The sequence below is a fragment of the Eptatretus burgeri genome, chromosome 9 (genome assembly GCF_056783735.1).
Source record: "Eptatretus burgeri isolate ZD-2024b chromosome 9, Ebu_testis_v1, whole genome shotgun sequence".
NCBI lineage: Eukaryota > Metazoa > Chordata > Myxini > Myxiniformes > Myxinidae > Eptatretus > Eptatretus burgeri.
Genome location: NC_140969.1, coordinates 48,013,891 through 48,036,452, shown reverse-complemented (window position 1 = coordinate 48,036,452; position 22,562 = coordinate 48,013,891). Strand labels below are relative to the sequence as shown.

The 22,562-nt window shown below is 42.4% G+C and overlaps 1 protein-coding gene across 9 annotated transcripts in view; it reads right to left on the bottom strand.

Annotated features, from left to right (window-relative positions):
* Positions 1-22,562, bottom strand: part of LOC147020087 (uncharacterized) — a 37,202-nt gene that overhangs the window by 5,950 nt on the left and 8,690 nt on the right. For 3 of the 9 annotated variants that reach the window (XM_085895113.1, XM_085895112.1, XM_085895114.1), the window contains 6 exons: positions 16,908-16,992; positions 16,684-16,772; positions 15,621-15,711; positions 13,781-14,005; positions 8,581-8,718; positions 1,697-2,838 (listed from right to left, as the gene is read on the bottom strand). In XM_085895113.1, coding sequence (XP_085751239.1) covers positions 1,697-2,838; positions 8,581-8,718; positions 13,781-14,005; positions 15,621-15,711; positions 16,684-16,693 — 1,606 coding nt within the window. In that variant the 5' untranslated portion in view covers positions 16,694-16,772; positions 16,908-16,992. The other 6 variants (XM_085895117.1, XM_085895116.1, XM_085895115.1 and 3 more) reach the window with 6 other exon arrangements.

The window sequence follows — 22,562 nt, the reverse complement described above, 5'->3', positions numbered from 1 at the left end:
TCCTACCAAGGTTGATCTGCTGAATCACATACATGGAGCTGTCTATCGAGGTGGACACTGCCATGGCCAACTATTGGAGGTAGCCCCAAATATGCCATCTCCAGCAGACGAGGTGGACTAACCCCAACAAGTGGAAGCCACTGTGGACAACACTTCCTCAGGTGAGCCAATTTTCACACAAACTCTTGTCCTGTGGATGCAAAAAAGGGCTGCAGAGGAAAATGCAAGGACACGAAAGCAGCCCTGAAGTGTACAGCTTTGTGCCATTGTGGTTGTGACTGATGACTAGTCAAGTCCATATAATACGAGGAGCCATGCGTGCATCCATGTGTGCAAGTTCCACCCATTGGTTGGACAGTTCACTTGACTCTGCCCACAGTTTCTATATTTTACAATTTAGAACCATTTGCAACTTTATAATTTACCCTTCAGAACCCTGGAGAATCATTTAAAATCCTTTAGAATTACCCTTCCAAACACTAGCATTTACCCTTTAGAATTTACCATGCAGAACCTTTTTCTTTGAAGCAGCCCTTTTTACTGTGGAGCTTACGCAGTTTTGCTATTATTTCTGACTATTTTCTCTTAAAATTGACGGGTTTCTGTGTAGTCGGTGATAGCATGATATGGGAGCAGAAAGCGTTACATATTCAGTTGTTTCGACGTGGGAATGCCCTTTTGCTTTTATGAGCAGGAGGAGGTGAGAGTAAAGATGGGACAGCTTTGGAAGGGGGAGGTTGAGGCTTTGGGGTTGGGTGGGGTGGAGAGAAAAGGTGGGACAGAGTTGGGAGGGGGAGGCTGAAGCTTTTTTGGTAAGTTATAAGAATTGTGTGTGTGTGTGTGTGTGTGTGTGTGTGTGTGTGTGTGTGTGTGTGTGTGTGTGTGTGTGTGTGTGTGTGTGTGTGTGTGTGTGTGTGTGTGTGTGTGTGTGTGTGTGTGTGTGTGTGTGTGTAGGGAGGTGACACAATCACCCTACACGTAATGTACTAGACTACCATTACAAGTATATTTCGCCCTCTTTAAGATGAGTGCAGGTCGATGGTATGCACGTTACCCTTGATATGAGATTCACATTATGATGAAAGACACTCTACATTGTGTAGTATGTCCACATTCCACAATGTGAGAGCATGCATGCATCGTTTAGAGTTCACATCTGATAAGTTTTGATGATAACAAAGAATAGAAAACACCATTTTTGGGTATACACTATTCCTGTGACTGTATCATGTTTATTTGTGAAGATATTAAAGAAAATGTGATTTTTTTTTTCAACTAAATTTGGCACCACAGCCAACATGGGGTATTTCTGTGATGGCTCCACATCTGACATTGTACAGAAGAACATGTAATGATCTCGAACTGTTCCATGTTTCATGATTTTACGAAAAAGGCACAATTCCTCCATATTTTACACAAATCGATTGGCCTATAATCCATTGCTCCAACCTGAGGATTGAAGCAAAACAACCTCATATTATAAAGACAACATCTGTTGAGTTAAATCCACCAAAATGAGTGGTCAAGATGACCATTATAAAACTCGAAAAGAACATTTGGTAAAGTCAAAGTATTTTTGTAATGCCTTACCCATGTGAGAATAACGAATCATCCCTGTCCCATCTCCACATTCGATCATGTGGAAAATACCATGCATTTCATGCTCATTATTCAGGATAATTTTGCATTTTCTTACCTCCAGCACATGTTGATTCCACAGCCTCATCAATGCTAGCAGGAGATAGATAGGCTGGACCATCTTTCTCCTGGTCGCTGTCACCCAAGGAGGAGCTACATGAAGAACTGTGTGTTCCTCGAGCTAAACAGCTGCACTCAGAGAAGCTCATGGACAATCGATTCTCTGTCTGACTAGGTTTAGAGTAGACACCACTCAATCCACCATCTGCTGAACAAATCCCTCTTTTTGGTTCGTTTGTGATGACATTGGATGTTGATGAAGGAACTTGTGAAAAATTACGCTTTGATGATGAAAAATGCTCTTTATGCTGAGTTATCTCTTCTGCTGTAGTCACAGTCTCTCTTCTCGATTCAAGCGGACTACAGGTTGAGGATCGCAGTGTTGGCCGCTGACAAGGTGAACCAGTGGTATCTGTTTGAACACCCTCATCTTTGTTGTCTTGATAGCTCTCGGTAGGCACGGTGAGGTCCTCACCATCAGTTGGGCTTGTGATGACAAGTTTGAGCAGAGACTGCTGTGACAGGGTCTTCGGAACTCCTTGACCGGCCTGCACATGGATTGACACCGCTCGTGCACTACTGTCACAAAGCCTCAACTCCACCTGCTCTTTGGTTGCCCATCGTTCATGCATCATACTTCCATCCCCTCCATAAGAACCATCCCAAACTATTGCTGCCTCAGCTTCGAGCTCTGCCGTATTCCCTTTCTCCAAATAGCCTTTAATCTCAGTCTCCACCTCATCTTTTTCCTGCAAATCTTCCTCTTCCTCATCATCTTCCTCTCCAGTATCTGTTTCTGCTCCTGATGTCTCAGATGTTTTGCTCTCCGATTCGCTGTGTCCATCTCTCCTTGAGATGCTCTGCTCCTCTGATTTGTGGCTTTCCTGCATCTTATCCACCGTTTCCAGCAGAGCTTCAAGTCTTTTGTTTTGGACGTTTATGTCAATGAAGTAATGAGGAACGCCTTTGTCCTTGTCCTGCAAAATGCTTTTCATGGTGTTTATAACCGAGCGTAGACGTTTGATTTCCCGCTTTGAATGTTTGACAGAGAGCTGTGCTTCAGCTCGTTGACTCTCTTCTACTGCTCTATCTTCCTGTATCCGATTCACCCTCTCCTTCAGTTCCTCCACCTCACTCTCCCTGTAAAAATTAGAAACATCTCAACATGGTACATCTCAATGCCAATATATATATATATATATATATATATATATATATATATATATATATATATATATATATATATATATATATATATATATATATATAAAGTTCTTCAGTATACATCATTAAAAAGGATACACCTTTTTCTTAATACTTACAAATACTTGTACATTGACAATTTTTTAAGTTGCCATTTTTTGGACTATTGCGAGCATCTCGCTCATACAGCTTTTTGGACACCCCTTCCATAACGCTACGATTTGAAACACAAAGCTGGCAAAAGGTTTATCAAACTCACTCAAGGAATGGATGAACATTGTAAGCACTTTGAAGGAAAATTATTTAGTACTACAACTATGAATCTACATTCCCTTGTGTAGCGATCCCTTTGTGGGTTGACCCTTTTGGGCTTCGATCCCTGGGGACAGGGGAACGTGAGGTTAGTGCAGGAATATGGAATTTGTTCAAGGTGCTGGTGATAGCTCACCGACTCTTCATGAAGGACACCGTGGGATATTTTAGTCCACCAACTAATGCCCAGCCATCCATACAAGGGACGGCACACACATTGATGAATCACCCTACCTGTGAAACACCAGGATGTCAGATTATAGCTAGGTTGAGACTCAAACTCAGGCTAGATAGCTTAGAGGTGAGTGTGTGTACCTCTTGGCCATTGTGCCAGCCTTTTAAGAAATTAAGAAAAGCAATTAAGAAAAGCAGAGAAATGAAATGAAGGGCATTTTGGAAAAACAGAATCCGAAACCTTTGTGGTGATGCAAGGCTCAAATTTTTGGAGTTGCTTCGTATAATGTACAACAGAAGCATTCTGTGTTGGAAATGATGGATTTGGGCTCCCCAGTGTGGTACATTCCTCAGATGGGAAAAAGCAAATTTTCAACCTTCCTTGCAAGTCTTTAATCCATATATATATATATATATATATATATATATATATATATATATATATATATATATATATATATATATATATATATATATATATATACATACATACATATACACATATATATATATACATACATATACACACACACACAAACAAATGATATGCATTATGCTGTAAAGCATGAGTGTTTGCTTGCATTTGTTCTTTGTTCAAAAAAAAATAATAATAATTGTACACAAAAATCTAGGCTCATCAACAAACTAGATTATAGATTTGGCTCACATAACATAGGCTAACAGAGGAAATGAAGGAGAAATGTGAGAACAATGCAAAGATGGAAATAGGGAAAGGAAGGATCCAGATCACATGGAAAACAAACAATTAACATAACAGAATTTACAAAGAAGTAAGGACTTGGGATCGAGCTTTTAATGCAAAGGATCATGACAAGGCTTAAAGAACAGTTTGGGGCGAAAGGAAGACCAAAAGGAGCAAAGAGATCGGGGCCAAAAAAAAAAGCCAAAGAAGGAAACAAGTTGAGCATCTGGCCTGGCTGAGGAAACTCAAGCAAGTTCTAATTAGCAAATAAACTAAAATATACAGAATGCTTCAGGAAAGCAATCAACACAAAAATGTTTAACAATGTGAAAATTTATAATTACAACAGGGGAACTGAAAATAATCCAGCTGATAAACTTGGCTTTGGAATAGTAAAGCAGGATATATTCTTATTGAGAAGGCCGAATGTCTCCACTCTGTTTTTGCTTCCAAATCTCACATACCCAACTCCTGCAAATGACACTTTCCCTCTCAATTTGGATTCACAATCATCACAAATACTAGCTGAATCCACGTGTGTGTGTGTGTGTGTGTGTGTGTGTGTGTGTGTGTGTGTGTGTGTGTGTGTGTGTGTGTGTGTGTGTGTGTGTGTGTGTGTGTGTGTGTGTGTGTGTGTGTGTGTGCGCGCGCGTTCATATTTCACTGCTCAAATTCATTCAAGGAAACAATCAACATGTTCTATCATTGACAATGCATGCCACAATGAACAGGGAACAACCATTTTTTTATTATTATTATTTTTTACATTCTCGAGGCCCGTATGAGAGCTAACACACAATGCACAGCAAGGGGGGGGGGCATGAGACAAGAGGGGCAGGAGAGGGAAGGACAAAACAATGGGGAACAGAGACATTCGGAGATCTGTGGAAGGGAGAGGGCTGTGGCGGGGAAGGCGGGGTAAAACAAGATGGACACCACAGGGACTTTCAGGACCTTCCACGACAGGGAACTTTTGGGAAGGAAGGCAGGGAATTTGAAGGAGGTGGGTTTGGGGTGGATTAATGGGAGTAGAAAAGATTGGGGTTTTGGATGGAGGAAGATAAGAGATGGTGTTGAACAGCTGTTTTGAAGGCCTGGAGGAAAGAATGGGATTGAAGAGAGTGTGGGAGTTTATTCCAAAGGTGGGGAAAAAGAGGAATGAAAGAGTGAAAGTGAGCAGTGATTCGTGATTTTGGTAGTTTTACCAGAAGGGGATTGTTAGCGGACCTTGAATGCCCTGCAGAAATATGGGTGTGACATATCGCAGACAGAGCAGGGAGGGAGGGGGTGACACCAGAGTGGAGATGGTAGAAGACAGAAAGACCACCAACCTGCCTGCGGTGAGAGAGTGAGAGGCCCAAGGACTCTGCCTCATTGCAGGATATACCAATGATCCTAAATGCCTTGGTTTCCACAGCGTGAAGCCGAGAAAGTTGAGAGGTGGAAGCACCAGCCCAGAGCGGAGAGCAGTACTCATCAGGCTGCGGACATGTATGTGGTCAGGAGCTCAGGTGGGCCGAGGAAGGAATTTGCACGGTGAAGGATTCCTAGTCAGCGACTGGCTTTGGAGGCCAGGTTGGAAATGTGGCTTTCCCAAGAAAGATCATGACAGATAGTGAGACCCAGAAGCTTGAATAAATGCACTTCTTCCAGAGGATTGTTGAGAAAGTAGATGGGGGGGGGGTCTAAATTGTCCTTTCGGGGAGACATGTTCCACATGTGGGACCAGCTTGTGATTTATCCCGATCTGCAGAGAGCGAAGACGCTGCTGCTTGCCGGTCTGAGGGATGACAGATGGTACGACAGAGGGTTGAGTCATCAGTAAATAGATAAAGAGGATTTTCCAGAGAGTCAAAGAGATCATTGATGAAAACCAGAAAAAGAACACAGGGCCCAGAATGCTGCATTGAGGAACTCCAGCCAGGACATGAAGAGGGGATGAGAGAATTCCATTTAGGGCCAAACATTGGCTGCAACAGGAGAGATGATTCAAAGAAAGATGTCCGGATGGTTCCACATGATAATTTATTGTGACCATCCCAACCTTGTTTACATTCTTTTTGGCATGCCATCCCTACATCGTTTTATATTTAGCCTGTCCCCCATGCAGCAGGAGATGGGGTTGTGCAATGTGTCTGTGTATCCGTGTGTCTGTCTGGGCCAAAATTATTTTTGAGATTTTGTCAAATCTCTGATACCATTTGTCAAAGATACAATTTATATCATTGATATCATCAAAGATACCATACCAAAGATGTCAAAGATACCTGATACCAAATCAAATCAAAGATACCATTTGAGATTTTGTCATCAAATTTTCAACAAAACTTTATGAAAATACTTTTTTTTTTTATTCTTTCACTTTTTGTGGTGGCATAATTTCATGCTTTCAACTGGCTATGAACAACGGTGCAGCCAATGCTACCAAGTATGGGGGCACCGCTGATGCTATGCCAGTACACTTGTACTCATTTTGCCAACCTCGGAAGGATGACAATCTGACTCAACCCCACCTGGTGTTAAATTCAACGAAAAAGGGGTTTAAACTCAGGACCCCAAGATCCCAAGCTAGCCACTAAGCAAGCACCAGGCTTGCATACTTACTAACACCACAACACAAAATTATATAATCGTACGACTATTTAATGGAAAGTGTTTTTCTCGACATAATCGCCAAGATAATACATCATGAATCAAAATAAAACTCTCCAGCATGTAAACACAATTTTAGAGACTACAGAAACAAGTAAACATACCCATCAGATATGGGGAATCCCCTGCCATTGAACAACCTACTTTGTTCCGTTACCTACATTTCCAGCAAGTTTCATCAGAAAAGAAATAAAATTTAAATCCTATATCACGATAACGTCGCTTTTTTCAACATGGCTGCCTGGCAGCCATATTGGATGTCCGAGCGGGCCGAAACCATGTTGGAAAAAATTCCCCAGGGGTGAGGAACGTCGTAACCAAAAATAATTGAAATCAAATAAGCGGTTTTCCATTTATTACAAAAAACATTTTTTGAAGATGGCCACCCCAGTCGGCCATCTTGGATCTGGCCAGCACCCAAAATCAATAGGGTTCTTCCTTTTCAGGTGGTACATGTGTGACCCAAATTTCAAATCGATATGGTGAACAGTTTGAGTTATCGCACTCACAGCTATAAATGTTGACGCCCGGATGGACGGACGACCTGGGTGACAACAATATGCCCCTTCCGCCACGCGGCGGGGGATAAAAACTATCTTTAAACTAGAAATCTCTAAATGCAAAGCCCATCTGCGTCCGCTTTGTACTCAAACTAAACTTGACAAAAACAACAGTTAAAAAAAACAAACAATTGTGTTCTTCAAAATCTCATGATGAAGGGTTTGTTGAAGATTTGATGACAAATGCTAAATTGGTAAAAATGGTATGGCTTGGACATACACACCTAATCTCTACAGAAAATAAGGATTTCAATTAAAACATTTATGGCTGGTCTACCACTTCACTGATGTCATCCTGACAAATCTTTATTCCCCAATGGGAGTGAAATGACAGTCACACCCCAACAAAATGATAGCTACCCAGCAGCCAAGCTGCCATACTCAAGAATAAGTAAGTGTGCCACTTCTCCATCCAAATATCTAATCAATAGTTTTAAAGGTTATGCAGTACAACTTGTACGTCAGCTTCAGTTTTGGATCGTTGTAAAACGCAAGTAGTTCAGAATACCCCTTTACCACTATCCACAGATTCAGCACCATGTAGACTTATAGCAATTTTAAACTAGCAAACTGGCTGTGTCCACCGTGGGCCCGCCCCCACCAGGCTGATTGACAGGTATCCCGCCTCCACCTCTTGGCCCTTCACAGGCCTATGCTTAATTCAGCAGCTATGCCTACTTTATGGAGTCCTTTCAAATGAAGTTGTGAACATTTGGAGGAGTCAGAACCTTCCCATTTCAAAATGCAGTATATTTGTGTTCATTTCAAGTAGTGACCTTAAACCAATTTAAATAATAATAATAATGATTATAATAATAACAATAAGAAAAAAATGAAGGAACAAGAAGAATTATAAACAGACTGTCTTGGGTCTATCAATTTTGTTGTTCAGTGATGCTGTCCAAGACCTTCATAAATGTTGTTGGATGTGAAATCCTCCAGACGACTAGTAGATACTTTATCGGTTTAATAGTTTGGATATTGGTAGTTTTTTTTTTTGAGGATTGGTGTTGTATTAAACATATGGAATGTCCGTGCCACTCTTACACAGGAAGTCCTACCGACGGTTTTGCCGCCACTACTCTGTCACAAGATTCACCTTTCAACTGTTCTCCGAACCCAGACATTACGCTTAAATTAAACTGAAAACAGCTGAGATACAGGTGAAGCTAAACAATGATAAAACTTGTGTTCAGTATTGTTTCAAGGTGTGTGCATGACATGCAAGTGATCATTGGGATTGCAAGCAACGTTTTCACCAACGGGGGGCGTGTTCACCTGTTCAACAGGAGGCATTGGGTCTCCTTGAGCTTGCTGCGAAGGTGTCGAATGGCCACCTCTTTCTGCTGTAGTGGCGTGAGGTATGCCTCTCCTGTACGCTTCCCACAGGAGCTCTCCATATTGGCCTTCGTTCGCCTGCACAGCACAACCATAAATAGGATAATCACCGATCCACAAATAAATTTAGCAAAATCTGAACTGGAACAAGTTGTGAAGGAGTTTGGTGACAGGTTGACAGCAGACATAACCTATGACTAGGCATAACAGCAGTGACATTTCATGCACAGCATGGAATACAGCAATCTTAGTTTGGCATCATGTGACTTACATGAAAGACCACATTGGTTTCAGTCCTTGGCTCAAGTATGGGAAAAAAATCATCCAACTGGATGGCAGTGCATCGCAGTAGGTGCATCTCAGTGGAGACTGATTGACACTTGCACTCTTACCCTGTCACCTTGATTTTATACTTTAATATTGTGGACTTTTAATATATTTGTGGACCTGTTCCACACCGTTTTGTCCTTCCCTCTCCCACCCCTCTTGTCTCATGTCCCCCTTGCTGTGTGGTGTGTGTCAGCTTTCATACAAGCCTCGCCAAGGTATAAAAAAAAAAAGTTAATTACTCGTTTAGCAGGTAACTTTAGCCCCCATTAAAAAAAACTCTTGGTTGCACTCCTGATTGGGCCCCAGAATCACATCTCTGTAATTTCTGGGTTCTGTGGAATCTTCCCTGATGAAGCCAAAGCACAAGGCCTTTTGCTCTCGCATCACAGGCAGGTTGGTGGCCTCTCCTCCAGTCTAGCTCTCTCAACTATCTGACCCTCTCTCTAGCCCCTCCAGAATGCCTTCAGTGTTTCATTTCATTCATTGTTGTTTCCAACTCTGAACCCTTACTGTCACTACATTGCCTTTTTACCCACCAATACCTTACATACCTTAATTTTGTATCTTAAAAAAAAAAAAAAGAAAAAAAAAAAAGAGAAAAACAGAAAAAAGTTGCAGCTTCATAGTGCATTTTTCATTTGATGAAATGAAAAATTCTCAATTTGAAATGCAAGTTTTGTTGTCATCACCCTTGATCCGGTAAATTAATGGCACTAACGTTTGGTGCTCCTGCATTATACCATGTGTACAAATATCAGGTTGAGGAACGACATACATCAAAAGCACATCTTACATGATCCAAAACCAATTCTCTGAATCCCCATGTTGACAGATGAAGGTGGGATGTGGTTGAAAATTTCATAGGAAATCAAAATTTGGTCTTTCAACCCCAATCCAGCCTTCAGCTTCGTTCATGAGTCAATACCTTCTTCAAGAATGAAAATTAGGCAGATTTGTAAGAATCACAAATTTTTAATAAGGGAATTAAAAAAGAAAGAAAACTTGAAAGACATGCCCAAGAACACATCATCCTGAAAAATAAGATAAAGATCAAGCCCAAGTACTAAGTGAATGAGAGATTGCCTGGGAGTACTAGATCTTGTAGAAGTTTAATGAAGTTCAGTGGAGTAGCAGTAAGGAACACTGGACTGGCATTCCAGGGGTCATGGGTTAAAATCCGATTTAAAAAAATAATCAAAGAAACATTATCAAGGATTTGTATACGACACTTTTTAATATGAGGTTTGTCCCAAAGAGGCTGCCATGTCAGTTGGATCGTCACAAAACCCATCGAGCTGCTCAGCAATGATGTTCAGGAATGGGGTAATCTGCCTGACAGGTAATGCACGTCCATACTTCATGGTCTACTCATTTCTTACAGGAAAATTTGGAATGGACTTTCAAATGATAACGAGTGAACAAACTGCACCACTGCACAGACAACAATAATACTACTAATAATAATAATAACAATAATAAGGAAAATCACTCCTAGTGACAGCTTCGGGAAACAGAACGGCACTCGGTAGAGCACGTACCTCCACCAGGCTGAACAGTTTACATTTTGTATCCCACCGATCTGAACCTAAACAAAAATCTAATCGGCTTGTTCTTGTCACCTCACCAACTCATCCACCTAGTTTTATCATAACTCGTCCACAACTTTTTGAGATATTTTGCAAGACAGTTCTTGCCCCATCTCTTAATGGTGAAGAATCACTTTAAAAATTCTCGTATCTAGATCCGGATTCGGATCTTGACCAAAATCGAATCAATTAGTCCTTGTCACACATCCAACCTGTCCACCAAGTTTAATCTGAATCCGTCCACAACTTTTTGAGATATCATGCAATTTCGTTTTTCGCCCCATCTCTCAATGGTGAAGAATCATTTAAAAAATTAAATAATTCTCAAATCCAGATCTTCACCAAAATTGAATCAATTCTTCCTAGATTTGTCCACGAGTCACTTCCTTGGACTCCCAACCTGTCCACCAAGATTTGTGTGAATCGATCCATAACCTCTTGAGTTCTTGTGCTATACATCATTTTGGTCCTATCTCTCAATGGTAAAGAATCATTTAAAAATTAAATAATTATCGTATCCGGATCCAGATTTGGATCTTCACTAAAGTCAAGTGTTGCTGTCCTTCACTGGTCACCTACACACACAAAAAAAATTTCAGAACGATTGCTTGAAACAAAACTGTGGCCAGAAATCGTGAGACAAACAAACAGATGAATGAAAAATTACTCGTAGAGTGACAACTTGGCGAAATGGAACGACACTCGGTAGAGCACATACCTCCGTCAGGCTGAATACACCAAACCTGTCCACCAAGGTTCATCCGAATCCGTCCACAACTTTTTCACATATCATGCAGTATCATTTTTAGCCCCATCTCTCAATGGTGAAGAATCAGTTAATAATTAAATAATTCTCGAATCCAGATCTTCACCAAAATTTAATCAATTCTTCCTTGTGGCACTCCCAACCTGTCCACCAAATTTCGTGTGAATCCATCCATAACCTCTTGAGATATTGTGCTATATATCGGTTTTGACCCGATCTCTCTGGTGAAGAATCACTTTTAAAAAAAATTCTCACATCAGGATCTGGATTCGGATCTTCACCAAAATAGAATCAATTAAAACTGGTAAAAAAAAAAACAGTAATCCCGCGCTTCAAGGCGTGCAAAAGCCGTGCATCCGAACATATGACTTCAATTTGCACTGACTCTACAATTGGGTCTCGCGACGGTGTCCCTAATGTTTTATCAATGAAGGATTGTAAAGCCGATAACAATACATGGATAAAGAAAGAAACTTCACATTGGACAAATCGAGGCTGATCAAATTTTCAAGTCCCCAAAAAAGTCCAACAACTACACATTTGCTTTATAATGTAAATGGCAAACTTGTAGAACGTTAAAATATCTTCCAGAATGTGTGGTCAATATAGCTCTATCTTCTTTACTTTTCATTTTACATGTCAAAAATGGATGATTTTAAACTTTGGGGGCCTCTGGGGCCTCACTGGGGTAAAATACAGACATAGTATAAACATATTTGGAGTCCCCTCTTCAAGGCCTATCAGAATCTGTCATCAATTGGTCCTCGTCACACTTCCAACAGGTCCACCAAGTTTCATTCGAATCCATTCACAACTTTTTGAAAAATGCTGTATATCGTTTTTTGCCCAATCTCTCAAAGGTGAAGAATCATTAAAGAATTAAATAATTATCAGATACGGATCCGGATTCGGATCTTCACCAAAATTAAGCATTGCTGTCCTTGGCCAGTCACCTAAACACACACATAGAAATTTCTGAACGATTGCTTGAAAACTGTGGGCAAAAATCGTATAACAAACAAACGCTACAAACCAACATACTTGGCAAAAAAAGTTTTTCACGAAGTAACAACAATAATAAAATGTTATTCTATTTAACTAGTTTCTACGTTTTTCGTAGAATCAAGTGTGCTCTCCAAGGTTTTCACATTTAAACTTCGACTACAGCAGCAGATGCTACTCATTATAAATTTTCATTCAATGGCTATTGTTTTTCACTGGTGTAATGTTGTATGAATTATAGACATCGGTAAAAAAAAAAAAATGGACAAATCAACACACCATACAGGATTTGAATGAAGGATACCAACCAACATCACGAGCCACATACTCGGATACGAGTGCCAAACAGGCCGACCCATGACCACCATGTTCCCACAGCTACTGTCGTTCAATTCAGACTGCATTCACCCAAATAAACCCAACTCCAGATAATCCACCTCGAGAATAAAACAGGAAAGCCAGAGACCTTAAAGATGCATTCATATGCGATATACATGAAAAACACTGAATCGATATAATTGTGTGGTGTCAACGTCTGATCAAAAGCAATGACTTAATTTAGTTGAAGACAGGTTCCGACAATAATATGGAAAGACCAAAATTGAGCAAAAGAGTCAAACGTCTGCCAACCAACTGCGTTCACACCTCATGTTGAAAAGTACATGAGACATTCTTACATCCACCTCTCGGTGTCATCGTGGCCACTTTCAACATGACGTTTCACTTCCAAGACTGAATATTTCACCGAATTCAACACTACTAGGAGAGGGAGGCCAATGTGCGACTCGTGACGTCAAACATAATCACTCGGCGTTACTTACCTGTGCTAGCACAGATCATGAAGACGAATAAACCCATCCATTTTTCCCTTTTTTTTTTTTTTGAACATTTGGAACTTTATCCAGTAAGAAATGAATATATTGCAACTGACCTGGCATCTGATGAAAAGTGAAGCAGTTGTCCAAAACCCATCTCATAACTTGCTAAATATGTAAAAGTGGGGATTGTTTCTTTTCAATAGCACACCTCGCTCACAATGTCCAACGATTGGAAGGGTAGCACTGCCACATGTGGAATATTAGATGACCCACTCCTCCCCCCATATCCAATGATCATGATTAACTATGATTCTGGCCACCTGAACCCAATTATACCAGTACGTATAACGAAAGAAGGAGCGCCACCTAGATATCAGTCCAACAGGGTGATTTCAAAATAGAATCTGCAATTGCAAACAGCATGATGGTCCTGCACTTCGAATTGGAATAACTGTTAAAGAGCCAAACAATCACAAATCGTAGCTTAAGATAAAAGCCAAGCAGTTGGGCAGAGCAATGCAGATGGCACCCACGACCAAAACAGAGGGCTCGATGGCAAAGCAATACCGATGAACCATCTTTACCCTCAATGGTTGCCAAACATACTTGAAGCACAAAAGGCAACCATGCACTGCTACCCAGCGGAGGATGCACTAAGTCCCGCAGTCCTTCTCCTGGGGCTTGGGATGACGACCCTCGACTTCTTTCTCCACCTGTGCGTTGGGCTCGCATCGCTGCTCTTGCTTGGACCATTTCTGATGGTGCCACAGGCTGAGGGTGAACTCTGGCCACTCCACGAGGTTGTGCATGATGGAGAGCGTCGAGGAGGGATGACCATGGGAGGAACAGCAGTACCAGGGGTCCTTGGAAAGGTGGAGAAAAACATCCTATAAGGAGATAAGTAAAGCATGTTGGATGTCGAGCAAGAACATTCAACGAGAAATCGCTCTTGTAATACTATAAAAACAGAACGACATTTTTGCTCTCATGAGTCTTGACCTCCCTTATAAATAAAAAACAGGCATCTTGGCTGGTGATGTTCACTTAATGACCTCAATGTTGAATTAAATACCCGACAATATGCTCAACTTTTCATGGTCTCTAAATGGCTTTACGATTCAGGTACAAGGTCATTGATAGCACAAGAATATCCTTTTTATTCACATGAAACGTACATCGATGTCTGCCGTCTTTGGTATTCATGTTAATGTACACCGATTTCTATTATTAAATAGAATGATAATATGAGGGACATTATTGTCCATATTATAGATGCACAGTATGTGCCTTAGACACTGCGTGGGAGAAGAAAAAAAAAATCACATCTGCAGCATAAAAACTGGGTAAACCGTCAAAATATTAACAACACTTTTACCAACTAATCCCTTTTGCACCAATCGTCAACCATTGAGGTGTTACTGAAATTTAACAGGGAGGCTCTGACAAATTTCAGCTTGCAAAGTAGTTATAGAGATGCGGCTCATGAAATAGTCTAAAAATCTAAAACAAATTTGAATAAACACCACAAAATCTGGAAGGAATCATTCAATTCTTGCATTCCTGCAGGAGTGGTTTGGTAGGGATAGCCGAGAGGTACGCACATTCGCCTCTGGAGCTGTCTCGCCTGAGTTTGAATCTCTGCTCAGCTATAAACTGTCATCCTGGTATTTCACAGGCAGGGTGATTCATCGATGTGTGTGCTGTCTCTCGGATGGATGTTAAACTGTGTGACCAGTCTTTCGGCATTAGTTGTGGATGTTAAAGATCCCATAGTATCCTTCATGAATAGTTGGTGAGCTGTCACCTGCAAATTCCTGCCCCGAGATTTCCAATTCCATCCAGGATTGTAACCCCCCCGGCCAATGAACCGTTTCAGCGGAACCAACGCTCTGTATTCAGGATAGTGTGTGATCTGATTTAATATCAGAGAACAACAAAATGCCAGCTATTGCAGCGTAAAAAGCAAATCATTTCATATTCAAGTACTTTTCACCAATCATGTGAGTTTTATACAGTAGTATATGAATTACTCTCGTGAGTGCCTGGCAGGATAGCCTCGAGGTATGTGCAATCCTTCTGAACTGTCCAACCGGGGTAAGAATCTCGGCCTTGCTATAAACGGTTATCCCGGTGTTTCACATGCAGGGCGAGGCATCAATGTGTGTACCGTTCTTCGGACGGACGTTAAACTCACCATCCTGTCTGCCAGCATTATCAGGTCAGGTCAGGTATGGGAGCATGCGCCAGAGCAGCACGTCGCTGCGTCCACTTTCTGCCGGTACTCCAGTGCACTGATGGCTATAAATGTCCATCCTGCCTGTGATTTGTACACCAGCTTCACTATGATCGTTAGATGGTTATAAATAAAATTGAAGATTCTCCATGTTTACCAGTGTATTTAATTATTGTATTTTAACCACGAGTCGTCGGCTTTAGTGGGAGTGTGCGATGAAATTGCAACAAGGGAGGGTTTCTAACCTTGAGTTGGCAGTGCAGTACCTGAAAGCTGACCTTCGCGCAGACATTTCTGTATTTGCTGGTCTTGTGATGCCTTTCCATAAGTCAACACCTGTTAAAGGCACATGTGTGGCCCAAAGCTCATGGACATGCTTAAAATAAATGTTCACTTGGGATGAAGACGAGTCAATGCAGTTAGAGGATTCAGGAACAATAAACATGATTATGAGACACAGAGGGAAAAAAACATGTACACATGAATGAATGAATGAATTAATAATAAATAAATATAAAGTAAATCATGTTTTAATTTGAGAAGTGTTTGTTTGTTTGTTTCATTGCAATGCACTCCTGAACCACAAGACAGAATGAGTTGAAAACTAGTCATGGCACCCGAGAGGAGGGGGGGGGGGGGGAGAAAGATTGCATAGGAAGGTTTCAAGTGATAAAAAATAATAAATAAACAGACTCCCAGGGGTTCAGGGTGGGAGGAGGAGCCCAGTGCTCTCTGTGTAAGTGTGCATGGCAGAGTGCCACCTGGTGGTAGGGTCGATTATGGGTCATACTAGAAAAACCTCCCATCTCCTTCCTTAACAATAATGTTGAAGTTCAGTTTCTCAGTCATACTTTGAGGCCTCACTATCAGTCATGATCTGTCTTGGGTAATTCACATTTCTAAGTTGGCCTCCAAAGCCACGACTGGGAATCCTCTGTCGTGCAATGTCTTTCCTTGGCACACCCGAACGTTTATCTCTCTACAAAGCCTCCATCCACAGCTGGATGAATTACTGCTCTCCTCTCTGGGCTGGAGCCCCTGCCCAACACCTCACTCAGCTTGAGGTCATGGAAACCAAGGTCTTCAACATTATTGATATCTCCTGCAATGAAGCAGAGTGTCTTCCTCTGAGCCTATCTCTTTCACACCACAAACATGTCGATGATCTCTCCTCCATTCTGGTCTTGCACTCTCTGCCAGCTCCAAGCTCAGCCTCCTTCTCTCCCTCCCAAAGGTTTCTGCAGATGCACATGGTATGACAGTAATGCTGTTCTGGTCAATCTCCCAAAATCCAGACTCACTGCTCACCTCCACTCATTTATCCATCTTTTCTCTCGGTATGTGAAACCAACTTCTTCAGTCTGTTCAATCTCATTCTCCCTCCAGTGTTTCAAGACCTACGAGAGGATTAATGAAAGCTAAATGAAAACACCTCATCAGAATAAAAATAATTGTTTCCTTGAAAAAGCAAGTATTCATGCACACACAGAATGTGTTTACATTTCCAAAGCAAACCTGCATTTTGCACTCACATAATGCACTCCATCACCTTGAGAGCCTTCAATCCATGACAAAGAACGACCGAAATGTCCAACATGTGGCTCACATGGTAGACACCTGTTAAAAATACAGCAACATTGTTTTATTACGAAGTTCCATTTGGTTTCCAATTCACTTAATCATTGGCCAATCAAGAGAAACAAAAAGGGTCATCTACATATCACATACACAGATGTAGCTATGAACAAGGTGGGGTTGGATTCGTGGAAAAAAAAAAATAATGGTAGGCAGAAGAAATTGGGAGTTTTGAGCATGGGAATGCGGATGAGCCTGGTGTGGCTCAGTGGTTAAGGCGGTGGCTTGGGGTCCTGAGTTTGAGCCCCACTGGCCGCTGAGTTAGCATCAGGGGGGTTGACTCAGCCTGTCATCCTTCCGAAGGTCGGTGAAATGAACACCAATATACTGGTAATTGTCCTTGCAGGGTCGAAGGCGACTAAAGGGTTGGCGTCAGGAAGGGCATCCAGTCGTAAAAACATTGCCACAAGAAAGGGTACCATGATTGGACCCCGCAAGAAGCTGACCCCTGCTCAGGGATAAAGGCTTTCAAATGGTGTGATTGAGCATGGGGATGAGGAAGAATCAGCATGGTGGGTGGGAGAGGGATGCAAGGGGAACTACGATGGGGTGGGGAGGAAATTGGAGGGGGGGGGGAGCGGAAGATGGCAGAGGAGGTTGGTAAGCAATACCACTATTTGTACATAACATGTACAAGGGCAGTTAAAAGGTTGAGTTTGAACCTTTTATTCGAGAGAAATGAAAATACAAGGAAGTTGATGCAACATCACAGTTCTCTCAGTATTGTACTGCACACACAGATTTGCCCCATCAACATGGTACCACCCCGATGTCAACTGCATCAACGCATTTTGGACAGGTAAATAGTTGTACCCATTAGTGGGTACAAAGTTCCACCTGATCGAATGCTGGCCACCAAAACCATTATGTGAATGTGCACATGCAAACATTATACATAAACATACAAGAATGAGCAATATCATAATTATCTGCACAAGCATGAGCCATATAATTATTTGTAGATATACGAGACATAGAATCCTCAATATCCACACAAGCACGAACATTCTCAATCATCCATTCAAGCACAAGCTGTATCATCACCCATATCATAATAATCATCCATACAAGCATTATCCATATCATCATCCATATCATAAATAAATATCATCATCAATATCATCCAGACAAGCATGATCCATATCATCATCATCTACACAAGCATGATCCATATCATCAATATTATTGTCTATTATCATCACCCCTACAAGCATCATTATTAATACAAACATGCCACACGATCTTTTCAGAGAGAGAGATAGTGAGAGTGTGAGATTTGTAAGGATTGAAAGATACATTCCAAGTGAATAAGGAAGAAATGTTTACAAATGAATGAGGAAGAAATGTTCATAAATGTTGAAGTTTTAATGAACATGTAATTTTGTGACTACAATCACGACCAAATAATTAAAACTAGAAGGGCACTCTTCGATGTCACGACGTCACCAGATATGCCTCCGCCCCCATTATTACATCATTATATATCCTTGTAACAAGTTTGATTTAAATCCCTGAACCAAGATTCAAAACGTTAAATCATTCTGGCTACCAGACCATGCGTCCAATCAGGTTGAAATTAAAAATATATATCCCACATGACAACTACATCATAACTGAGTCGTTTCACATTGATTGATGTAAAGGTTCAAGAGAAAGGTTTTTTTTTGTTTTTTTTTGTTTTTAAAACAAAGATTTTCATTCAAACCAATATGGCTGCCAGAACATGTGACCTGTTAATTATTTGTGAACACATTGGTATTCCCAAGGCTTGGGGAACATATGGATGAAGTTTCATCTCGATCTATCAAGCCTTTCTTGAGAATAATATTTTTAAAATGTTTATTCTTCAAAACTCAACTGCCAAAACATGTGACCTAAGACATCATAGGTGCAGAACATTTTGTTCCTCATGAATCGGCGATCATACCTGTAAAGTTTCGCCTCGATCTGTTCAGCCATTTCGGAGAAGATTTTTATGTTAAAAACATTATGGCTGCCAAAGCATGTGACCGATGACATCATCAATTCCCCCTCCACCCCCATACAATTGAGCCCTAGATGACCCTCAAAAAATGTTTCATGCTGACCGGATAAATCGTTCGACATCTGCAATGATAACATCACAACAAAGTGACTGCCATTACAACATCCCTGAACCCAGATTCAAAATATTAAATAATTCTGGCTGTCAGACCATGCATCCAATCAGGTTGAAGTGGAAAACATATTCCCCATGACTACGAGATTATAATTGAGAGGTTTCACGTTGATTGATGAAGCGGTTCAAGAGAAAGAATTTGTCAAAGATTTTCATTCAATCCAATATGGCTGCCAGACCATGTGACCTCTTAATTATTTGTGAACATTCTGGTATCCCCAAGGATTGTGCAACATGTGGGTGAAGTTTCGCCTCGATTTTCAAGCCATTCTGGAGAAGATGGTTTATACATTTTTGAGGGGAAATCCAATATGGCTGCCAAACCATGTGACCAATGACATCAAAGTTGGAGAACATTTTGTTCCTCATGGATAGGCGATCACATCTGTAAAGTTTCACCTCAATCTGTTCAGCCATTTCGGAGAAGATTTTTGAAAGTTTTATGTTAAAAATAATATGGCTGCTGAACCATAAGGATTGGCAACATCAATTTTTTCCCCCAATTAAAATTTATCCCACGATGAACCTCAAAAATTTTCATACTGATCGGATAAACTGTTTGAAATGCAAATATGACGTCAAATGAAGCCACCTACGACATCATCAAAAAAAAAGTCTCGGTTTCAGAGATACAGAGGTCCAAAGTTTTTTTCCTTTTATCCAACATGGTTGCCACAACACGTGACATATCAGGTCAGGTATGGGAGCATGTGCCAGAACAGCGCGTCACTGCGTCCACTTTCCGCCAGTACTCCAGGGGCCTCCGTCTGGCCATCCCCCAGGCGGATGCCAGGCCCATCCCCATCTCCTTGAGATGATGGTCAACCTGCTGCAACCACGAGGCACGTGGTCGGCCCACTGGCCTCCTCCACTCATGAGACTCCCTCGCTGAGAGAATCTGGTGAGCAGGATCAGCGTCAGGAAACCGAGCCACATGTCCATACAGCTGCAGCTGACGCTCACGGACTATGCAGGTAACAAATCTCATCCGAGTCTCTCTCAGCAACCGCTCGTTGGACACAAAATCCGACCAGCGATAGCCAAGGATTCTCCGAAGAGACATGGTACCAAAGGAATTAAGTCTCCATCTCAGATCCTTGGTCAGAGTCCAAGTCTCGCATCCATAAAGCGAGAATAGAAGTACCAAGGACCTGAAGACTCGGACTTTCGTCCTCCCGCACAGGTACCGGCAGCGTCACACCCCATGATCCAGTGAATCCATGACTCCCCAGGCCCGACCCAGACGTCGATTGACCTCTGACTCACAGCCAGCAGAGACATGAATATCACTGCCAAGGTAAGTGAATCTCTCCACGACCTCAACATCCTCACCACAAACAGGACAGCAGCATCCAAGATGTCACCGATAGCCTGGATCTTAGTTTTGACCCAAGAAACCCATAATCCCAGCGGCTCAGACTCCTCATTCAGCACCCCGAGGGCCCCCAAAAGGATATCTAAAGTCTCCCCAAAGATGACTGCATCATCTGCAAAATCAAGGTCCGAGATCTTGACATTGCCAAACGATGCACCGCAACTTGATCTCTCCGACATCCTCCCTAAAATCCAGTCCATACAAGTGCTGAAAAGTGTGGGGGCAAGTACACACCCCTGACGAACTCCAGTAACAACTGGAAATAAGTCAGAGATGGTACCACCACACTTCACAGCACTCTCAGTACCAGAGTAGAGTTCACACATCAGATCGACCAGTTTTGGTGGCACCCCACGAAGACCAAGAATGCTCCAGAGGACATCCCGATTCACTGAATCGAACGCTTTACAGAGATCAACATAGGCTGCAAGCAGCCCCTGCCGAAACTCTCGTCTGCATTCGGTGAGGACACGAAGAGCAAGGATACGATCAATCGTTGACCTCTTTGGTGTAAAGCCTGACTGCTCTGGATGCTGGTGCTCAAGTAGATGGTGGCGAACCCTATCAATAATTATCCGAGCAAAGACCTTGCCCGGCACTGAGAGCAGCGTCACCCCTCGGTAGTTGTTGCAGTCTTGGCGATCACCCTTCCCTTTCTAGAGAGGAACAACAAGGCCCCTCTTCCAATCAGTTTGGATGATGCCTGTGTTCCAGGCAGAGCACAAAACTGCATGCAACGACACGAGTGCAGCATTTCCACCAGCCTTGAGAAGTTCAGCATGGATGCCACAGATCCCTGGAGCTCTGCCCCATTTCAACTGGTTCACCACAGGCTGTGTTTCCACAAGCGAAGGTGGACCACAGTTGATTCGAGGGTCAGCAACAGGGATTGCAACACCCTTGACGTCCAACTCAACAGCTGGGGGATCAGCCTGGTACAACTGCTCAAAGTAACCAGCCCAGCGGGCCTTCACTTCAGACTCCTCTGTCAAGAGCCAACCACTCTCTGCTCCAACTGCAGTGCTCCGAAGGATGGACTTGGATGAACGCAATGCGCAAATTCCCCTGAAAGCGGGACGAGAATCACCTGTCCACAGGTGATGCTCTACCCCCTCACAGATTCCTCGCACATAGGCCTCCTTGTCCACCCTCAGTGCACGTACTGTTTTACGCCTCAGCTCCCTGAACAGCTCAGCTCTGCCATTCAGCCTGGCCCTGCGACTCTGGTCAATGGTATCCAGTGTCCCTTGAGAGACAAAATTCTTCTTTGCCCTGCGGTGAGTTCCAAGACATCCACCGGCAACATCAAGGACGGTGGTCTTGAAGGCACTCCACAACTCTTCAGGACCCCCCCCCCCAAAGCACCCAGACCCCCCAAGTGTCCACTCAGCCTGTTCGCAAACTCCTCAGCTACTCTCTCATCCCTGAGCTTGCCAACATCCAGCTTAGGCTGTGATGGTACCATTCTCCAGGATTTGAGGTGCAGCTTTAAAGTTGCTACCACAAGGCTGTGGTCAGTATTGAGGAACTGAGCACTCCGGGAGACCCTGCAGTTCTGGATCATCCTCCAACGACCGTCAATGAGGACATGGTCAATCTCCTTTGCCACACCGCCAGCGTTGGAATACCAAGTCCAGCGATGAGCTTGTGGGCGCTGAAACCATGAACCAGCCACCCTAAGTCCATGACTTCTTGCAAAGTCAAGGAACTTAGTGCTATTCTGGTTCATAGTTCCTGACCAATGGGGACCAACACACACCTCATAACCATCCCTATCAGTTCCAGTCGATGCATTGAAATCCCCCAAGACTAGAAGTGTATCTCATCTGGGGCACTGATCAACCACGGACTCGAGCGTGGCGTAGAATGTGTCCTTCACGGTGAGATCACTCGCCTCAGTCAGAGCATAAACAGAGACCAGGGAAATGACAGCTAAGGAGTGACGAATCCTTAATCTCATAATAGGCTCGTTGACCGGTGTTATCTCAATTATCATTGGGGTCAGCTTATTGGAAACAG